The following is a 19,317-nucleotide window of genomic DNA, read 5'->3' on the forward strand; positions in this document are numbered from 1 at the left end:
TCCCTTTCTCTCTTCGTTACAGGCAAAAACATGAGCGTAGAAATTCTCGACGGTGCCACAATAGTGAGCTTTGTGGAAGACGAAGAAGCATTTGACATATCAGTGAGTGATCTGTTTGGCCAACTTGATACAGACAAGGACGGTCTTCTATCTTATGGTGAGATGCTGAACGAGTTGAAGAGGCTTAGGGTTTTCGAGACTCACTTTGGGATCGACGTGAAGACTGAACAAGACGAAGCTGCTCGAGTTTATGACTCACTGTTCGTGCAGTTCGATCATGACCTGAATGGAAGAGTCGATCTGAGAGAGTTCAAAGAGGAGACGAAGAAGATGATGATTGCTATGGCTAATGGCATTGGCTTTGTTCCTCTTCAGATGGTTCTTGAAGCTGATAGTCTCCTCTTGAAGGCTGTTCAGAGAGAATCCATGGCCCCCCTTGCTGCTTAATTAATTGATCACGATCCTTTATTTACTATTGGATCGTTATATTTCATGTTCTTGGATCAGTTTTGGGAGTTCTTTACGTCTTGGATTTCTTTCATTTTTTTTTCTTTTTCAATTAATCCAGTGAAAAAGATACTGATGTATTGTGATTTTGATCAGTTCGGCCAATTCAATTTTGGTTGTAATTTTCAGTTTTATTATGACTGGTTTATGGTAAAAGAGTTTTATGTAATACTCCTCCGGTCCTAATTATAAGACCCAATTGACTTATTTGAGGAGATTAAGGAAGTAAGTTAAGTTGGTTATTTATAATAAATAAGTGTTGTCATTCCTAAAATATCCTTGCTAATTAAGTATATTGGCTAAAACTATCATTATTAGAAGGATTATCTTGGAAAAAAATGCATAAATATAAGAGACAAAATGGATTAGGGTCTTATAATTAGGACCAAATAAAAAGTCAAATGGGGTCTTATAATAAGGACCGGAGGAGTATGTAGTAAACGTTCAGTTTATTAATCCACTTTGTTATTGCTTTGGTGACCAATTATGAAATTAAATTTACATTAATTATCTCATGGTATTAAGACTTAGCTTGAATTTTCAGCCAATTAGACCAATGAACCAGTTTCTTCTTGGTGGGTCCAATCTAAAGTTTTAGATATATAAGTCGGTCGGATTTAATTTTATATTTTCCTTTTTTGTTAAGCCAAAAACCATGTGGTGTCGAGTTTTGAATTAAAAAAAATAATAGTCTGTCACATTTTTGCCCTTCAATAAATTTGTTTCGTGAGATTTTGTGTGGTTTATATATTAATGTTCTACTTACTTGTAAATTAATATCTTTTTATTTAAATTTTATTATTTTGCAGATTACATATGAATATCTTTATATTTTAGTTAAACTCTGAAAAAATTGTAATAGTGAATCCAATTATAAGTTATTTAAACAACATATACAAAATTGAGATAATTGAAGTCTACAAATAAAAAAGGTAAGTATAATCCAATGATAACATATCGAGCACTCACAAATGTATTTTTCTCTTTATAGCAAACTAGCTATATTTTGATTGTCTTTACTCGATTATTGGATCTACCTTTTTTTAAGTATCTATAATTATTTTTATATAAATTAAGGAAAAATTTTCCTCACAAGCTTACATAAATCATAATTAAAAAGTTATTTTTGAAGACTCCTTCCGGCTACCTCCGTTCCAAAAATCTGAAACAAGTTTGCTGATTCATAAGTTATCATGTACTACTACTTCATAAATTATATTCCTACTGTAAATGAAATTTGTATATTAAATGTGAAATTTATTTCCTTTAATTTTGTAAGTCAACATTGCATGCAAGTACGTAATTATGTGTTCTCGTGAGAAGTTCAGTGTGTTTGAATATGAAAAAGTTGGAGATTATTAATTATTATTAAAGTGTCCGTATACGAACAAAAGGGCATAAACTCAGAATATTCTCATTGGAAGCTTGCCATCTTTGGCGCCGAAAGAGTAAGCCGTAGTTTTGACTTTTAAAAATAAATGATAGGAAAGTCTTTATTAGTTTACTTACAGCTAGATCCATTAACGGGCCAATTCATGTGATTGGGCCCATAGTGTAAGGCCCACTGAATTACAAAACTACTTGGCAAACCAGTGGGAGAGGTAACCAATAAGAGTTGATTCGGTTGGTAAAGAGTCCGCTTATAACCTATAAGGTTATGAGTTTAAATCCTGTTACGGATATGAGGGTCTTATTAATGGGTAATCTATAAGTATCTCTGCAAGTGTTTTTTGAGTCTGGAAGCATGCCCTGGTTCTAGAAAACTCTTGGGATCCAACTCACCTAAACTTTTATGTTAAAAAAAAAAAGGGGTGTCAGAGAGCTGAGTACCAATAGGCACTGGTCACGATGAAAAAGAAAAATCGATCTTTTGATCCTTATAGTTTTGACTTGCTTGTAATTTAGTCCCTACATTTTGACTTAATGTAATTAAATCCCTAAATTTTGACTCGCTGCGACTCAGTCCTTACAGTTTTAATTATTTTATAATTTAAGAAATAATCCTTCTAATCCTATATATAAGATAACTCCCTCCAAATTAATAAATGTTAATTAGTCTCTCTCTTACTCGTTCTCTCTCCCCCCATCAATAATGGTGCTTTTAGGAAAGAAGTTGTATTTTTTAACATATATATATGGTCTATGATCAATTTTACTAGCTTTAATTTACATAATTTCATCATTTGCATGTTGTAAAAAGGATTAGGAAGAGCAATAAATAGATAATTGACCATACTATATTTGAAAATTAATAAAAATATGCACGTGTACAACATGCAGGCTAGCATATCATTATTCTTATAGAGAAAAAGAATAACGTGAAAGCTCAATTCAAAGGAAAAGAATTTGCACATATATTTTCTTGAAGATGTTGGACAATGGACTGCCTAACGGAGAAGTCACCCTCTTTAATAAACACAATTAAAGTATCTTTGTATGTCACGAAAAAGAAAGAACAAGCTACGACATGAATATTCAAAGAAAACACACAAACAGAAGCCTCCTATGATGATTTTAATATTATTCTTTTGTGTATTATAAAAAGCCACGAAACCAAATCAAATCTTTCATAGTTTCTTTCTCATTTCATCACTGTCTTCTTCGAAAGAGATCTTTATCTCATCTTCAATAATCATTAATGGCACAAATCCGTCTTTATGAAGATCTTCGACCTCCTTATGAGTGGGCTCGTGATGAACGAAGTGACACTCTCGTTATTCCTCTTGAAGGTTCATATATTTGCCTTTTTCATATTTTTTTGGATAAATTAACCATACGAATCGCACGTTGTTATTGTGTTCTATTAGTCAACAAATCTTTTGATAAATTATTAGTGTCCTTAAGTATTATTTCAGTGTTCTTCTATCACTTCTTAAAAAATTCTATGTTATTTGTTTGATCTGTCTTCCTCAGTCATGCATTTAATACATGTTTAAACCACCCCAGATAATTTTTTATTATTTTGTCTTTAGTCTGAATATCTTTACAAGTAATTTGTCATCATTTGATGTGAACATGTTTTAATTTGTCTCTAAGTCCTAATTTTTATTTTTTAATTTTTGAAAATATTGAAGGCTTAATTTGGATTTGTGACTAGCAGGATTTTCAAGGAGCCAATTAAAGGTTCAAATATCATCATCACGAAAGGTCAGGATAAGTGGTGAACGACAAATAGATGACAACAAATGGAGTCGTTTTTACATGGAATTACCAATCCCATCAGATTCAGACACAAACGAAATTGCAGCCAAGTTTGAGAGAGGCACTTTGTATGTCAAGTTTCCAAAGCTTATCACTCCTGTTATCCCTCCCCAGCCATCGCAGCCGCCGACCCAACAAGCTCCACCGCCACCTCCTCCTCCACCTCCTCCTCCTCCACCGCCACCTTCGCCGAGAGGGGAACCGAAAGCAGAACAAGCAATAGAAAAGAAGCCTGAAAAGAAGGATGAGACAATGATGGACCAGAAGGGGAAAGAACCACCAAAAGAAGAGCAGAAGAAGGAAGACATTCCAAAAGGTAAAAATATAAAATGTTTAAGTTAAATTAAATACTCCTATAATTTAGAAATTGAAAACTTACTCATTCTTAATAAACAAAACAATATTACCGAGAAACTAGTTAAATCAATCACACACACAAACACGAATTCAATTTTTTTTGCCATAATTATTTATAAACACTTAAACATATATCTAAACAATAAAATGGATTCTGAAATACTATATAATGAAATTAAAATAGAGGAATTTTTAATTAGAAAAAATCCCAAAAAATGCCTCTTGAATTTTAAAATTTCAAATCAGTTTTGTTTATTACATTTAATTGGCAATTGAATACAGTTTTGTGGTAATTCCTAATTTGTCATTTAGCAATTTTTAAGGTATTTTATATTTTTTCCTTTTAATTATTAGATAATCAAAATTCAAGAGCTTTTTTTTCTCCTAATTTCATTTGAATCACTATACTTACTCAATCTAAAACAATATTATTCAACAACAGGCTTAATATTTTTTAAAAACTGATTATTGGATAAAATCCATAAATTTTCTGATAATTAATCAATGCTAATCCATATATATCCTTTTTTAGTTAATAGCCCAATGTTATATATAATAATTAACACACAAATCAATCCAGCAGGGAAAGAATTGGTGGAGGAAGCAAAAGCAAAAGCCCGAGAAACAGAAGACCGTCATAAGCAAGAAGCAGAATCCAGAAGAAGGGCTTCATTTTCTGAAGGACTGAGTTCAATGCAAGTTCAGGATTACAAGGACGCCATCGTTGGTTGGGTTGCAGAGCTGACGAATCAGGAGAAAGTAGTGAACAAGCTTGTGTTAGTCTTCGTGGTTCTTTTGCTTGGCCTCTATCTCAAACACTTGATCAAGTCAGCTTTTGGAGGATCCAAAACCCACCAGGAGCTATAATTACATTGCACAACTTTAATTTGATCCCTTCAAATACTTTTAATGATGAAATTTAACAAAGAGAAATGAGAAAAAAGTGAGTAGTCAAGTCATATATTTGGAGGGTCCTAAACCCCAGACCTTTGATTCATCACTCTCAAGATCCCTTTGCTATATGTACTTATGTTATAGCATGACATATACAAAGTCATTTAATTATTTGTGTGCTTGTTGTACATGTGTGAAATTTCTATAATCAGAGTTTCATTTCATTAAAATTCTTCTACTTTGTCAAAAATTACTAACTCAATGTACGTAGCGATCGACTTTTTTGTTAGAAGTACGAAGCTTGTAAATAAAATAAAGGGTTAATGTGCAAATTTATTTTAAAAGTTTTTACTCAATTTGTTCCGAAAGCCTAAAATATAACAATATTACCCTTTACTATTAAAAAATTAACATTGGCTGTTAAGATATTGACATTGACAGTTAATAATTTTAAATTTGTATGGCTCAGTTTAGGAATCTTTATTTGTTTGGCTGTCTCTTTGTTTTTTTGACAATAATATATTGCAAAAATTAATCTGTCAGTCCTTATAATTACATCAGATTTTGAATCAAGTCCCTACATTTTTTTTTCTTTTTATTCACTCCTTGTTATATTCTCTGTTGCCTATGCAAGTCCTTCCGTCTATGAAATACGAATTTGCTGTTAGTGGAGTGACATGGCTGTCTTACTAAGCACAAACACTGGAAAGGAATTGGGCATGTGATAGGGGAGAGAGCCACAGGAAAATAAAAAGGCACAAACACTGTCCTCTATTTCAGACTTCGGCCATCTCCATCTTTAGTTCTTCTCGTATGGCTTCTTCACCACTTTCACCACCACTGCTCTTTCACAATTTGAGCTACTCATGGCAAGTTCTAAAAGGAGAAACTTCATCTCAATATCAGCACCACTGGCCATATCCACCATGCTAAATACTATTATTTTGTCTTCTCTAGTCCGTACAAATCGGTCCCCAACCTTCAAAAGCAAAGCCATAGTTGAAGTGAAATTTCGATAAGACAATAAAAAAGAGAATGAGTTTACAATCTTTTTAACTTGACCCATTTTGCTTGGTACGTGTAATAAGTTATTTACAATGGTGGAGGATTGTGGAGGGGTTAATGAAGGAAGAGGAGAGATAGGATGTGGGGGATGAGAGTTTGGGGAAGTTTAGAGAGAGAGCAGGATGAAGAGTAAGAAGAGGGAGAAAGTATGAGCTTGGAGGAGTAAAAGCCATTGCGAATCATCATTGAAAAATCCCTAAGAATGTGGGGGGGGGGAGAGGGGAGGAGAGAGAAGAAAGTGGTGTGGGGGAGAGAGGGGAGAATAACCGAAGAAAAAAGTTGATGTCAATATTTCTTTTTGTTTAATGCTTGTGCTAAGTAAGATGGCTACATCGCCTCCACTAATGGCAAATTAATGTTTCATAAATTTGAAGGACTTGAATAGATAACAGAGTAAATAAAAAATTTAAAAAAATGTAGGGACCTGATTCAAAATTCAATAAAATTATAAGGATTGAGAGATTAGTTTTTCCTAATATATTTTGACTTTTTGTAAAAAAAAAAGTTGCATTGTGAAAAATAATAATTATAATTAAAAAAATACAAAACATAACAAGAACTCGTTTCAAAACCTAAGAGCTTCTGGTTAAACCTGCGGAAAATATTGGTTTGGTCCTGTCATGATCCAGAGCCCTGACAAAAGTTAAACCTCCGCTAAATGTGAATCAGTCAAAAATTGAGAAAATGGTTTTAAAAAGAAATCGTTATAGGTTATCTAATTCTCTTCTAGCTGCTATATTAGAAATCGGAGAGAAATTTTTTTTTTTTTGGGTTTCATAAGATATATCATAACTTCACAACACATGCCCTCAGTCTAGCTATGTCATTATGTTATCTTTAAAATCTGTCCAAAATGTAGATAGAGATTATGAAAAGATAAATTAATGTCTCAATGTAGATACAAATAAAAGGTAAAAATGTATTAAGTGCTTGATTGCATTCAAATTATTCATATTTGTGAAAGTTTAAATAACATGATAAGTACATAACAATTTTTCCTCCCATTGCACATGCAATTTAGGCCAACCTCTAATTTAAAGGCTGGGTCATCTGATAAATTGAATAAAAAGAAAGAATAACATAACCATAATGTAATTTTATAGATTTAGGAATTTTCTTATGCCCTTAAAAATAATGATAGATAGCACAATTAATATTAAATGGCAATAACATTAATTAATATAATAGATGTCATATTAATGTTCTAAAAGTTGGATCCTATGTAGAACTGGAATAATCAGTAATTCATGCTTCTCATGGTTGAACTGGTCAGATGTCATAACTAAATAATAATATAATAAAATTTAACTATATGCGTGCACATGCACACAAATATACTCTTCCGGTCCTTAATATAAGACCTATTTAACTAATTGATTAGATTACAGAAGTTAGGTAAATTAGTTAATTATAAGAAAAGTGACACATTTTTTCTAAAACACCATAATCATCTTTCTTAATACCCCATCTCCCTCTTTTACTTGATTATGGTTGAGGGAGTATCTATAGGGGTAATTTAGAGAAAATTAATAAATATGAGAAATGGGTCTTATATTTAGGACCAAAACCAACTCAAAAATTGGGTCATATATTAAACACCGAAGGAGTATATATATATGAAATAAATCAATAAGTCTAGGTATCAACATAATAATACCACAATATATGAAGTCTTCAGAAAAATAACATCACAGGACTATTTTAAAAATATATTGGGCTTTTTGAGAGGGTCATTTTTTAATAATTTTATTAATTTAATTTTCATCATTTTTCCCTTCAGTCCCAAGACTGGATTGATCGGTTCTTGATATAATTCCTGATTCTTGCTCAATGATAGCTCCACTATTGTTTAACTCATTAGCTTGACCATGAAAATAGTCTCGTAGTTCAAGCCAACCCATCGAGTCTAGTCAACAGCCCAACTGATTTAATATCCAGAATATATAATAGTTACCAATTTATTTTTTATTTTTTTTTCATTTATTATTGTAAAATTGAACGCTAAATATTCAATTTTTCTCATATTCTTTCCTTTAATTTTATGTGCTACGTCAGTTGAGTTCTTAACATCCAGATGATCAGAAAATTTTCAGTGTGAGACAAAAAGGTCAGTAATCATTTGAGGATTAAGGTAGGAATTTTCCATAGTTAAACTGTTAAAAATGAGAAAAAGTATAGAGGTAATTTCTTTTAACCCAAGCCTCCCTCCCTTAATCTGAAAGCAACAAAATAATAATAATTTCAAGAAAGATTTGCATGGAAGAAAACTGACAACCAATTCTACCTTCCTTTTTCTTTTATATTTATGTATTTAATCATTTATTTATTTGCCACCTTGCATGAACTACACATGCCGACAACCTTGTGAAGTCCCAAACAAAGAAACAAAGCATATATATTTTCTTGCATCAACAACCTAATAAAGTCGTACACAGAGAAAACAAAGATCTACTTTACACGACAAGAAAGTAATAAAGCAAAAACAAATATTGCAGGAAACTATTTACGATTTGCGTGTGAATTTTGCACCACTATAGTATTGATAATTCTGGCTTATAAAAAGTGACACAGCTTACTAGGGTTATATATATGTCACCATCAAGGAGATCAGAGATCGGAGATAATATATAGCAGAAACCCTAAAAGCAAAAGAAAGACGAAGAACAAAGGAAGAAACTGATGGATCCAAAGTCACAATCTGCTGCCAATCGTGTCTATGAAGACTTTGAACCTGATTTTCAGTGGGAAAGAGACGAAAGAACGGCAACTTTAATTGTTCAGCTGCCTGGTAAAGTTTCATTTCCTTGTAATCACTTTCTCCGGTCTAAAATATAAAAGCTAGTTAAGGGTTTAAATGTAAAATTTCAATTCATTTTGTCTCTCGAATTCTTTTTTTCTTAAATTATCTTATTGATTATACATGTTAATGGGTTTCGTTCAGGATAGTTCTAATGCAAATTATTAAAGAAGATATTTTTAAAAAAAATTAACATATTTTTTTACAAATAAACTAATGCAGTATTTTTTTTCAAAACCTAATCTGAGGTGATTTCATTTTTGTTTAGAATAATGGTTTTATTTTTTTTTTAATGAAAAACAAATCTGCAGCGGATTAACTGTATAGCCAACGTTTGATTCAAAACCCTCATTTTTTCGACTACGATTTACGGATCATCTTTCCCCTTTGTTTGGATGGGACCAAAAATTATTCTTGGTTACAATATTTCCTTTTTGATACAAATAAATATAACATTAAAATTTATATAAAAGTAAATATAACATTTTGCATGAACTCCCAACCTAAATTTTAGAAAATTCAAACCAAAATTATGTAATCTAGTAATTAAATTAATTCTCCATCCTCACCCTAGTCTCTCTCTCCATAGATATAGACAAAATGCTATCAAAATTCTATCAACATAAAGGATCCATTAGACATATGCTTCAATTTCTTCTGGTTTTTAAAATTTTTTTTTCAATTGAAACATCCGGTTAAAATTTTCTTTGTTACTTATTATTTTTTTTCAACACATACAAAGGGTTCAGAAGAGATCAACTGAAGGTTCAAATCACTTCAACTCCTGTGGTAAAAATAATTGGTGAACGACAAATAAGTGACAACAAATGGCGTCGTATCACCAAAGAATTCTCCATTTCTATTCCTTCTGACTGCGACACAAACGACATCACTGCCAAGTTTGAACGTGGCAAGCTCTTTGTCAAGTTCTCCATAAAAGAAGCCTCAAAGCCACAAGAACCTGATGATTCATCCAAGCCAAGAGAAGAAGACAAAAAACCGGAACCAAAACCTAGAGGTGAAGTTTCTGAACAGAAAGAGACAGTACCAGAGAAGGAGAAGAAGAAGGAAGAAGAAGAAGGAGAAAAAGATCAAGAGGCTAAGAAGAAAAAGAAAGTGACAACCAGTGGGGTGGTTGAGAATATACCACCTTTATCATCAGAAGCTGTAACCTCTAAAAATGGTGAAAGTTCGGGAGCCAACCAGCAGGGACTGTTCAAGAGAACAAAAACTAGGGTTTTGGATTACACAATAAGTTTGAAGCCGTCTTTCGAATCTGAGGATTTTAAGCAGCCGAGGAAATGGGTCAATATCCTCCTTCTCATATTGTTTGCTGTGGTTCTTATCATATACGTCAGGCAAGCATGCAAGTCATTTCTTGAAGCCATTTCCAAATTACAAGGTTAATTGTTGTAATTTTCCTTTCCTTCACGTCAACCTTCAACAATAAAATGTTTCTTTATTATTATTAATATAAATTTTAATAATTAATGAAATTTATGTCTCTAAGTCTTTTTCTCTTTTGCTCTTGTAGACATATATATATATATATATATATATTAGCATATGGCTTTTCTTTGTATTTATCCAAATTCTTCATAAACTGCTTCCATATGGCTCTGCAATATAGGTTGGCCCTGTTTGGTATACTAAATAAAAAGGAAAAAGGTATTGCAAAAGTTCGTGCAATGTTCCCTTTTTCGATCCTCCTGACATTGGCAGACGATACTGGTCTTCATTTTGGACGATAAAGATCAAATTTTTGCATTTTTTTTTCTCACATAATTTTTTATATCTACATATTTTTTTGGAACAAAAATTAAAATTCATAAATTGCAAATGTGCATGCACAAATTGATTAAATAAATGTTTTTTTTTAAATGTTTTGATATTATGCCAGATCGAATATATTGATTTGGGATGAGTATCAAAGACATTAAAAGGAGTGGTATTGACACTAATAATTTGAAATTACAGTCGGAATGAAACCCATGTTCGTTGGCCAAAAGAAAAAAACCAAAAAGAATCAAACTCATGACTTCCCACTTAAAAAGAAGATGCTACTAGGCTATAAAACCATTGCGTAAAATCAATCAATTTTGAAATCATGAAAACCGAAACCGAAACCGAAACTTGTTTGTAAAAGATTCTGTTCATTTTTCTCTTAGTTTTATATTGTGGGTGATCAAGAAGAAGAACCTAACAATGAAGATTCTGGAGAGAAAGAGACCCTCCGAAAGGAGAAGGAATTACTTAAGAAAGAAGGCACATGAATCCCCACTCAAGGACTAAGGTTTCCAATTTAAAAAGCTGCATTGCATATGTTTTCCGTGTCTCTTTTAAGCCTCTACATACAATAATTTATTAACTGAAGAGAATTCGACCTTGACTTCGTCTGCTCATTTTAAACTCACTTATCACAAACAAGTTGATTGCGAATAAGCTTGGCTGCAGCAACCATATTGGTAAGAGCAAGCTTCACCTCAGAGTATTTGCGAGTCTTGAGGCCACAGTCTGGGTTGACCCACAGAATGTTGCTCTCAAGAACTGCAAGCATCTTTTTGATTCTGTCAGCAATTTCTTCTGTAGGAGGGATTCTTGGAGAGTGAATATCATAGACCCCGGGACCAATGCCGGCGCCATATTTGACTCCTTCACGGAAGACTGAAAGTAACTTCTCATCTGATCTGGAGTTCTCAAGAGAAATCACATCAGCATCCATATCTATGATTGAGTGAATGATGTCATTGAAATTTGAGTAGCACATGTGGGTGTGTATCTGTCCAGCAAAAGCATAAGAGGTATTAAATTTCAAGGTAAAACTTACAATCTTCATAAACTTAGAATAATGAAACCAACTTGCTTCACAAATTCATAGGTCTCTATTAACTGTCTGAACCATTCTGACAGAGGAAATTTGAATTTTGCACCTTTTATATATTTTTCCCTATGGTAACCTGTTAAATGGAGTCCGGACTCCAGTGTGAAACCGATGGAATATAAGAATTAATACATTTTGAGGAAACCTATCATACTTTTACATTTTATTTTATTTACTTTCTGTTGTTGCTGGCAAGTGGATTGCTTTTTATTTCATTTGCTGCAACTGGCCACAGGGATGTTTTCTTCATGAGAAGCAAGCCTCAACCTGTACGTATTTCCCTCGTGTCCTTTGGGATGGCAGACTTTGATGAATGAAATCTTAAGTCCCACGATGCTTAGACAACTTCTTCCTCTCTCATTTTGTCCCCCCCCCCCCCCAAAAAAAATCTTTCTTCATATCCCCCCTCTTCTGGTTTTATCTCTCCCTTTATGTCTCTGTCTACATCTCCCTCTTTGATCTCCCTCTCTCTGCCCCCGTCTCTGTTTGCATGAGTAGTAGTGCGCGCGCGAGTGTGTTACATCAATAACGAGTGGGGGAAAAAACTTGTAATGTAATGCGTTTTAGTAAGAAACGTAAAAACTAGACCTGTGTAGTGTCCTTAACACCGCAGTTGGTGATCCTAAATGAATGAACAGCCCAGTTAAGATAGAAAGCCTCCTCAGACTTCCTTAGAGGCAATCCTTCTCTCAGAGCAGCTTCATCAATCTGGATGACAGTAATACCAACTTTCTCAAGATCCTCAACTTCATCCTTGATGGCCAAAGCAATCTGGTAGCAGGTCTCAAATCTAAAATCAGAAAGTTAATTACCCAAAACAAAAATCAGATGGTTGATGTTAAAATAACCAGGCATAACATAATACAATTTGTTTAAGGAGTAGCCAAAGCTGTTAAATGTCAGACCTAGGCTGGTCATCTCTTACAAAGGACCAGTTCAGAATCGTAACGGGACCAGTAAGCATTCCTTTTATCGGTCTATTAGTCAGATTTTGAGCCATTGAAGACCAGAAGACTGTCATGGGCTTGGGACGGCTTACATCTCCATAGATAATTGGTGGCTTGACACAGCGGGATCCGTAAGATTGAACCCATCCATTGGAAGTGAAAGCAAAACCAGATAATTGTTCTCCAAAGTATTCAACCATGTCATTCCTCTGAATTAAGAAAGCATTTTCACAACAGTAATGACTATTTGAACAATATTTCCATAATAGTGTTGTCCTCATTAAATTTCCAATTTAACAAAATTATATGCTCCTTACCTCTGGCTCCCCGTGTGCCAAAACGTCGATATCAAGTTCTTCCTGGAGTTTAACTACTTGGTTGATCTCCTCCTTAATAAATTTGATGTAATCTTCCTCAGAGATCCTAATAACAAAGTAGATATACCAATTTAAACGAAAAATTTGTAAAACAGTGAGATTAGGGATACAACAAAAGAAAATGATATGATCATAGGTGCTGACTTGTTGGCCTTATATTCACGGCGCACTCTTCTAAGATCTGCAGTCTGAGGGAAAGATCCAAGTGTGGTAGTTGGAAGAATAGGAAGATTCATTTTCTTCTGTTGAGCTTCCAACCTAACATCTACATTTGTAGCCCTGCGGTGATTGGAACCTTTCAAAGCAGCAGCCTAAGCAAAGATAAATTTACAGCTCAGTAGCATACTTTCAACTTACAGGTCAATATATATAGTACAAGCATAATGAATAATCTTGGGAAACACGCACAGCCTTTTGGACAGCCTCATTTGTCACTCTTGGGGAGGACTTCCTTGAGGCCAACGCAGTGGCATTAGCAGAGAAGAAAACCTGCAGAAAGATGAGCAGTAATATGACGAAGAATATCCACTATATTATAAACAAGTTGCCAGAGCAGAAAAAGAGAGAATTTTCAAAATCATGGAATATATTTCTTTTTGATTAAAAAGTCTCAATATAACAGCAGTACGCAGAAACAAGATGAAAATTTTCAGTGACAGAACAAATCTAGAAAAGCAACCAACAAAAGGCAATAAAGTGGTTTGAGAAGGTTTTAGCAAATAAACTGTATCTGCAAGGTGAAAATTTGTTTTTTTTTTTTAATGCCATTATAAATCTCTACTCAACAACTTCTCAAGCCCCAAATATTCAAATCACTATTCAATTGGGATTCCTAGTAAAAGGCAGGTTTAAATTTTTAACCAAAAAGTAAGGCTAAGAAAGTGCACCTCATCCTTTTGTCCACACAATGCCTTGGCCAAGGCATTTACCTCAACTACTTTTTGTGCCGCAAATGCAAGCCAAGACATAATCTCCTGGTCCAACTTAGTCTCATTCACCAGATCAACAGCCGTATGAAGAAGTGAACAAGATGAGCTGACCACAACCTTCTCTGCAGAAGCAAATGATAATGAACCTTTTAGCTTCTAGTATACGACAAGTAATCATTAGATAATGCAATCAAAAGTAAATTACCCTTTCCAACAACATCTTCAAGAGCCTGCAAGGTGCTCAGGGAAGATGCGAGATTGTTGGCCCAAATATTCCTTCCATCAACTACACCAGCAAACAGAAATTTTCCCGGTGGAAATCCCCTCTTTATTACATCAAGTGTCTTTGTCCCTCGAACAAGGTCGAATCCATATGCAGTAACAGCCTTCAGAGAGGTAAGTGTTTTGTATGCCTCAACAGGAACATCAGCAAAGTATGTCTCTATTAGAACATTCAGACCAAATAAAGTTGAATCAAGCTCTTCATAGGCATAACTAAACGCTTGTAATTGGTGAACATCAAGATCCTTGACGAGCATGGGTTCATCAAATTGGATCCATGTAGCACCAGCTGTCCTCAGTTGAGTCACAACCTCCCTTCAATAAATTATGAAGCATGAATAATGTAAACATCATTTATGATAAAAGGATATACGTCAATAGAGATTAAGGCCATGCATACTTGTAAACAGGAAGGATCTTATCAATTAGTGAAAGAAGAGGAAAAGATTTCTCAACACCCTTTGCTGGTTTTGACAGCAACAAGTAGGATACAGGTCCCACAAGCACTGGTACAGTGTCAATTCCTAGCTGCATAGTAGGAAGTATATGCATTTATAAAGATCAGAAAAAGAAGCAGAAAATCCAACCCCAAATTCTATAACATTCCAGAGTAGTGAAGTACCAGATTTCACTTAGAAGTGGAAAAAAACTATTTCTAGTAAAACGGATTCTGGCATTTATATACTTCCACAATTCATTTAGATTGCAAAACATATCCTTAAATGAAATGCAACAACCGCTTGATAGTGTAAGTCTAAGATGGCCTATCAATTTCCATCTACATAATAACACCACATGAAACAAGGAAATCTATGTACTTACAGCTTTGGCCTCATTGTATTCATCCACTGCCTTGTGTGATTTGTAGGAAAACTTAACATCTGGACCCAATTCAGGGACAATGTAATGACTGTGCCACAAGAGATTATAACTTTGCTCAACTTAAAAAATAATTAAACCAAAATCGCCAGAATCTGTGTTCACAGTTGGATATATCACTTAAGTGGACAATATCTGGAATGGGCAGCTGCAAATTATACCCTTTTTCTGACTGAATTAAAGTGAGTCTTTTAGATACACAAAAAGATAATAATAAATTTAATCCATATAACAATTTTCAACCATGATGCATGGATTTCAAATATTTCTTCCCATAGATCTTCCATATCAACTAAGTGTTTCAATTTCATCCATCCAATCGCATAAAAAATAGGATACGGGTACTTTGAAAAGCCTTTTAACAATTGCATTCATGCAGAAGTTACCTAGTGCCTCACATTATTCCATATATGAAAGCAATTAAACGAATGAATAATCTACTTACTAATTGGTGTCAAACCACTTGGTCATTTCCATAGCAGGTACAGATGCATTCCCTCGTGCCATGGAGAAGTAAATATCAAAGCCAATCTCCTCACCATTCCAATTATATCTAGCAGGAACAGCCCCAAGCATGGCTGTGGTGTCTAATACTTGATCGTAGTACGAGAATGTGTTGCTTGGAATATACTTGATTCCAGCAACGGCTGTCTGCTTCCAGATGGCTGATCTGAGATCTGCAGCAACCTTCTTCAGTTCCTCGACACTAATCTTTCGATCCCAAAATGATTCCAAGGCAAACTTAAGCTCTCTCTTGGGCCCCATGCGGGGATAACCAACAATGTGAGATGCCATTGATCTGTTATTGCCAATACACAATTTGAATATTTCGCATGACCAGCCAAAATATGCTCAAGAATAATTTATTTAAAATCCTATTAATTCTTTTGTGATAATGGCAAAACAAAGACAGAAGAGAAACAAGGTAATTAAACCGAGTGCAACTATTTGCAACAGAGATACAGGCAGGGGCAAAGGGGCGGCTCATAGTAGTAGTGGTAAAGCTACTCCATCACATTACAGTCTTCACAGAAATTATTGAAACATCCATTTCAGTTATCTTCTCTTTCATTTCTAGATGCCTAAAAAGTCAAAGGACCTGACCTTCAAAATATATGAGACCCTGAAAAGCCAAAAGCAGATGGCCACATCAAGAACATTACGGATATACTCAATAAAAGAAAACCCATTACATATATAGATCGAACATTGGTTCTAACATTAAAATGCATAATTAAGAACACCGAAATACAAGGAAGAATCAGAGGCAGTGAAGTAGAACTCACCTAGCAGTAGCTCTTAGAGTGAAACAAAGGAAAGATGAAGTGTAGGCAGAGAACGAGGGCGAGCGACGAGAAAATGCGAAGAACGCTAGTGATCGAAGCGAGACTACGTGCATTTTATAGCGCTCCAGAGCTCCCTTTTTCTTTTTCTTTTTTCCCCCCTATGATTTTCTCTCTCAACAACACTATGAATTTAATAATATAGAATCTAATTTTACAAGTCATTTTCAAATTTTCTGAACCCTTCAGAGTTCGGACATTTCGTTCTTTTATTATCATAGTCTCTTTATCCGAACTTTTTGTCTGGAACTGAATGATTTGAGGTAAGTTGCACTCATCAGTTTGTAATTATTTGTGAAAGCAAAAGAGATTTTATTTCATTCCAAGACTTTCCATCTCATTCGTGAGTTGAGATAAGTCGCCGTCAGCTTTTCCTTTCCCAGAAAATCCTGTAAAGAGTTGGACTATCCAAAGCAAGAATATTCACCGAAAACATGGGGCTATCCAAAGCTTGAAGGGGGAGTTGGGTTTTAGAGATTTCCGAGTTCAATGCTAGCTAAAACAGTTTGGAGACAATTACAACATGCCGGAGATTTTGGGTGTAGGATGTTAAAGGGCAAACACTTTTCAAACGAGAGTTTCCTGGAGGTAAAGAAACGCAAACGAGCGTCCTGGGATTGGAGCAGTTCGTTAGAGGGAAGAGGTTTCCTATTGGAAAATATGTGTTGGAAGATAGGAAATGGTAATAAAGTGAGAGTGGGGAAGGATAAATGGGTGCCTAATCTGCCAAAAGCTATGTTAAACAGCAGGCCAAATCCAGAAATAGCAAGAGAAGTTCCAAGGAAGAAGTTGAAGAGAGGTTCTGAATGCTCTTATCAGGTGCCAAACTCTATGTGAAAGCACGTGGGGAGGTTACAGATAACCCCAATACTCAAACACTTTTTATGGAGAATCATAAGACAGGATTCAAAAGTGCTACACACACTGGTTCATTGAGGTGGTTGGAATCAGTAATAAGTTGGAAGAGGAAGAAAAGCCGATTACTGATGCTACTTGTTGGAATATTTGGAATAGGGTGGATGCAGAAAGAATTTTTAGTGAGGCACAGGGACTGGCATGTGAATGTTTTGACGCTAAAAAAGAGGATGAGAAGCTGAAGCTAACTGAGAGAGTCAGAAATGAGCATCATGCCCAGTGATAAAAAAAGAATTTTAGTATAATCTTTAAAAAGCTACTATGAAATTTGATTCATAAAAAATGTTAATCATATCATAATAGAAAAAACCTGGACTAGTTATTCAAAATGTCTATCATGATTATAAGAGTTTTATTAACTAAACAGTATGAAAACCATAATTAATAATATTTCACAATAACTGAGTCTTGAGCTTTACGAAGCTCAGATCGTCACATTTAACTCTAAAACCATAACATGATATTTTTTGAATAAAATTCTTCCATATCAACAGTAATTAACTACTTTCAAAAGTCAATATGGATCCACCCTCATAAACACAAAAGCAAACCCCTAGAAACTTATGACCTTCTACCAGCATGCAATCTAGCAACAAAAGTAATCAAGACAATCAATTTTAGATAAATCAGAGTATGCAAAAAGCTATATGTGGCAATATACAAATATTCATCACATGACAAGAAAGAGACTATACAAGATAAACTTAATATCCAAGTCTTCACCGCCTTCACTGACAGACTAACCCTAGAGCTATTACCTGAAGATGTTAAACCACGCGATGAAACAAAAGCCTTAGTAACCAAGTAAGTGTTTGAAAGGTGTCAAGTGGAACAGTTACAAAAATCATTACATTCACAATTGTCACATGGTTATATATACACACACACACACGAGCGCATAATATCTCACTCTCAAATTCACTTTATTTCCTCTGACTGAACTCGTGGGCTAGTATTGACCCATGTGACTGATCAATAGCTCACGTAATAAATTCACCGATTAAGTGATATAAACAGGCCAAAATCCACAGAGCAGAACACCAGACCATAGGTTCCCCTCTAGTCCACTGGTGGGTGTCACATGCCCTACAACACATGAAGGGCTAAAAGATCAACCAGTATACATCTGGCGTTCTACCACCTTAATACCTCTATAATATGTACAAAATTTGCCTCCTTATTTTCTCTGTAATATGTCTTCCACCAATTAACACCATCTCCTCTCGTATTTAAACTCGTGAGATTTCTAAAATAATCATTTACCGATAACATAATAACTTTCACATTTATCGAAATCGAGATTTCTAAATTTCAATAATCAACATCAATCCTCAAAAACCATTTCTCAATAAATTTATGTCTCACATGTCAACTTTATAAATTCATAATTTCATAATTATTTTTCAATAACATGAAGTATCCCACGGTAATTTCAATAATAATACATTTCATTGTTCAAATCATATCCCAATGGTATTTTAAGAATATCATGTAATTCAAAATTACTCAAAAACATCATACAAGCATACATAATAAGTAGAAGGTGGTTACCTTTCACCAAGGCTATAAAAAGAATTACCACAAAGTCAACCCCATGCTCAAACCAATAATCCAACAATTAATCTACATTTAATATAATTACATATCAATATAAGCTAATTAATTAAGCTTGTATATATTAGTTAAGTTCCTAATTTAATTTAATTTAATTTTTATTCTAAATTCTCACAACTCTTATAACCCAAAATTAAATATTTTAGAACTAACTTATAAATTTTTTAACAATTCAAATTATTCATTTACATTCTTGAGATTATTTACTTTAATAAAAAGAATTTTTCAAAATTTCTAAATATGAAATTATTATATTTTAAATTCTAAAAATCTCATTTCCAGTTCAAACCTGAAAACCAAACCATCAAAAATTCAATAGTACCTCAAAT

At 34.0% G+C, this 19,317-nt stretch overlaps 4 protein-coding genes across 5 annotated transcripts; 3 read left to right on the forward strand and 1 right to left on the reverse strand.

Moving 5' to 3' along the window:
- Window positions 1–672, forward strand: LOC114756547 (uncharacterized). The gene has a single exon (XM_028945492.1). The coding sequence runs from the start codon at window positions 31–33 to the stop codon at window positions 445–447; it is 417 nt and encodes a 138-aa protein (XP_028801325.1). The 5' UTR covers window positions 1–30; the 3' UTR covers window positions 448–672.
- A 2,442-nt stretch (window positions 673–3,114) lies between these two features.
- Window positions 3,115–5,096, forward strand: LOC114756551 (inactive protein RESTRICTED TEV MOVEMENT 2-like). 2 transcript variants are annotated; one of them, XM_028945496.1, is made up of 3 exons: window positions 3,115–3,236; window positions 3,608–4,024; window positions 4,646–5,096. In XM_028945496.1, exons 1-3 carry the CDS (start codon window positions 3,146–3,148, stop codon window positions 4,930–4,932), a joined length of 795 nt encoding a protein of 264 aa, XP_028801329.1. In that variant the 5' UTR covers window positions 3,115–3,145; the 3' UTR covers window positions 4,933–5,096. The 2 variants fall into 2 exon arrangements, with proteins under 2 accessions (XP_028801329.1, XP_028801330.1); XM_028945497.1 differs by having other exon boundaries at window positions 4,649–5,096.
- A 3,607-nt stretch (window positions 5,097–8,703) lies between these two features.
- LOC114756553 (inactive protein RESTRICTED TEV MOVEMENT 2-like) lies at window positions 8,704–10,228 on the forward strand. The gene is made up of 2 exons (XM_028945498.1): window positions 8,704–8,812; window positions 9,564–10,228. The coding sequence occupies exons 1-2, from the start codon at window positions 8,704–8,706 to the stop codon at window positions 10,226–10,228; spliced, it is 774 nt and encodes a 257-aa protein (XP_028801331.1).
- An 864-nt stretch (window positions 10,229–11,092) lies between these two features.
- On the reverse strand, window positions 11,093–16,432 carry LOC114756550 (5-methyltetrahydropteroyltriglutamate--homocysteine methyltransferase 1-like). Its single transcript, XM_028945495.1, has 12 exons — window positions 16,403–16,432; window positions 15,562–15,915; window positions 15,060–15,147; window positions 14,638–14,765; window positions 14,161–14,552; window positions 13,914–14,077; window positions 13,435–13,515; window positions 13,171–13,337; window positions 12,967–13,072; window positions 12,608–12,858; window positions 12,291–12,492; window positions 11,093–11,600 (listed from the first exon to the last, which is right to left on the reverse strand). Exons 2-12 carry the CDS (start codon window positions 15,909–15,911, stop codon window positions 11,232–11,234), a joined length of 2,298 nt encoding a protein of 765 aa, XP_028801328.1. The 5' UTR covers window positions 15,912–15,915; window positions 16,403–16,432; the 3' UTR covers window positions 11,093–11,231.
- Between the last annotated feature and the right edge of the window lie 2,885 nt (window positions 16,433–19,317).

Source organism: Neltuma alba, unplaced genomic scaffold, assembly GCF_004799145.2.
Source record: "Neltuma alba isolate B1F8T4 unplaced genomic scaffold, ASM479914v2 tig00010434_pilon, whole genome shotgun sequence".
Classification (NCBI taxonomy): domain Eukaryota; kingdom Viridiplantae; phylum Streptophyta; class Magnoliopsida; order Fabales; family Fabaceae; genus Neltuma; species Neltuma alba.

Excerpts from the sequence above, each read along its gene's own strand:
- LOC114756550 (XM_028945495.1), bottom strand. The coding sequence starts at position 15,911 with ATGGCATCTCACATTGTTGGTTATCCCCGCATGGGGCCCAAGAGAGAG. Across the intron at positions 13,516-13,913 it reads TGTGTGGACAAAAGGATGAG|GTTTTCTTCTCTGCTAATGC; the intron begins GTGCACTTTCTT and ends ATCTTTCTGCAG. Across the intron at positions 13,073-13,170 it reads CGTGAATATAAGGCCAACAA|GATCTCTGAGGAAGATTACA; the intron begins GTCAGCACCTAT and ends CTTTGTTATTAG.
- LOC114756553 (XM_028945498.1), top strand. The coding sequence starts at position 8,704 with ATGGATCCAAAGTCACAATCTGCTGCCAATCGTGTCTATGAAGACTTT. Across the intron at positions 8,813-9,563 it reads TTTAATTGTTCAGCTGCCTG|GGTTCAGAAGAGATCAACTG; the intron begins GTAAAGTTTCAT and ends ACACATACAAAG.
- LOC114756547 (XM_028945492.1), top strand. The coding sequence starts at position 31 with ATGAGCGTAGAAATTCTCGACGGTGCCACAATAGTGAGCTTTGTGGAA.
- LOC114756551 (XM_028945496.1), top strand. The coding sequence starts at position 3,146 with ATGGCACAAATCCGTCTTTATGAAGATCTTCGACCTCCTTATGAGTGG. Across the intron at positions 3,237-3,607 it reads TCTCGTTATTCCTCTTGAAG|GATTTTCAAGGAGCCAATTA; the intron begins GTTCATATATTT and ends TGTGACTAGCAG. Across the intron at positions 4,025-4,645 it reads GAAGGAAGACATTCCAAAAG|CAGGGAAAGAATTGGTGGAG; the intron begins GTAAAAATATAA and ends AAATCAATCCAG.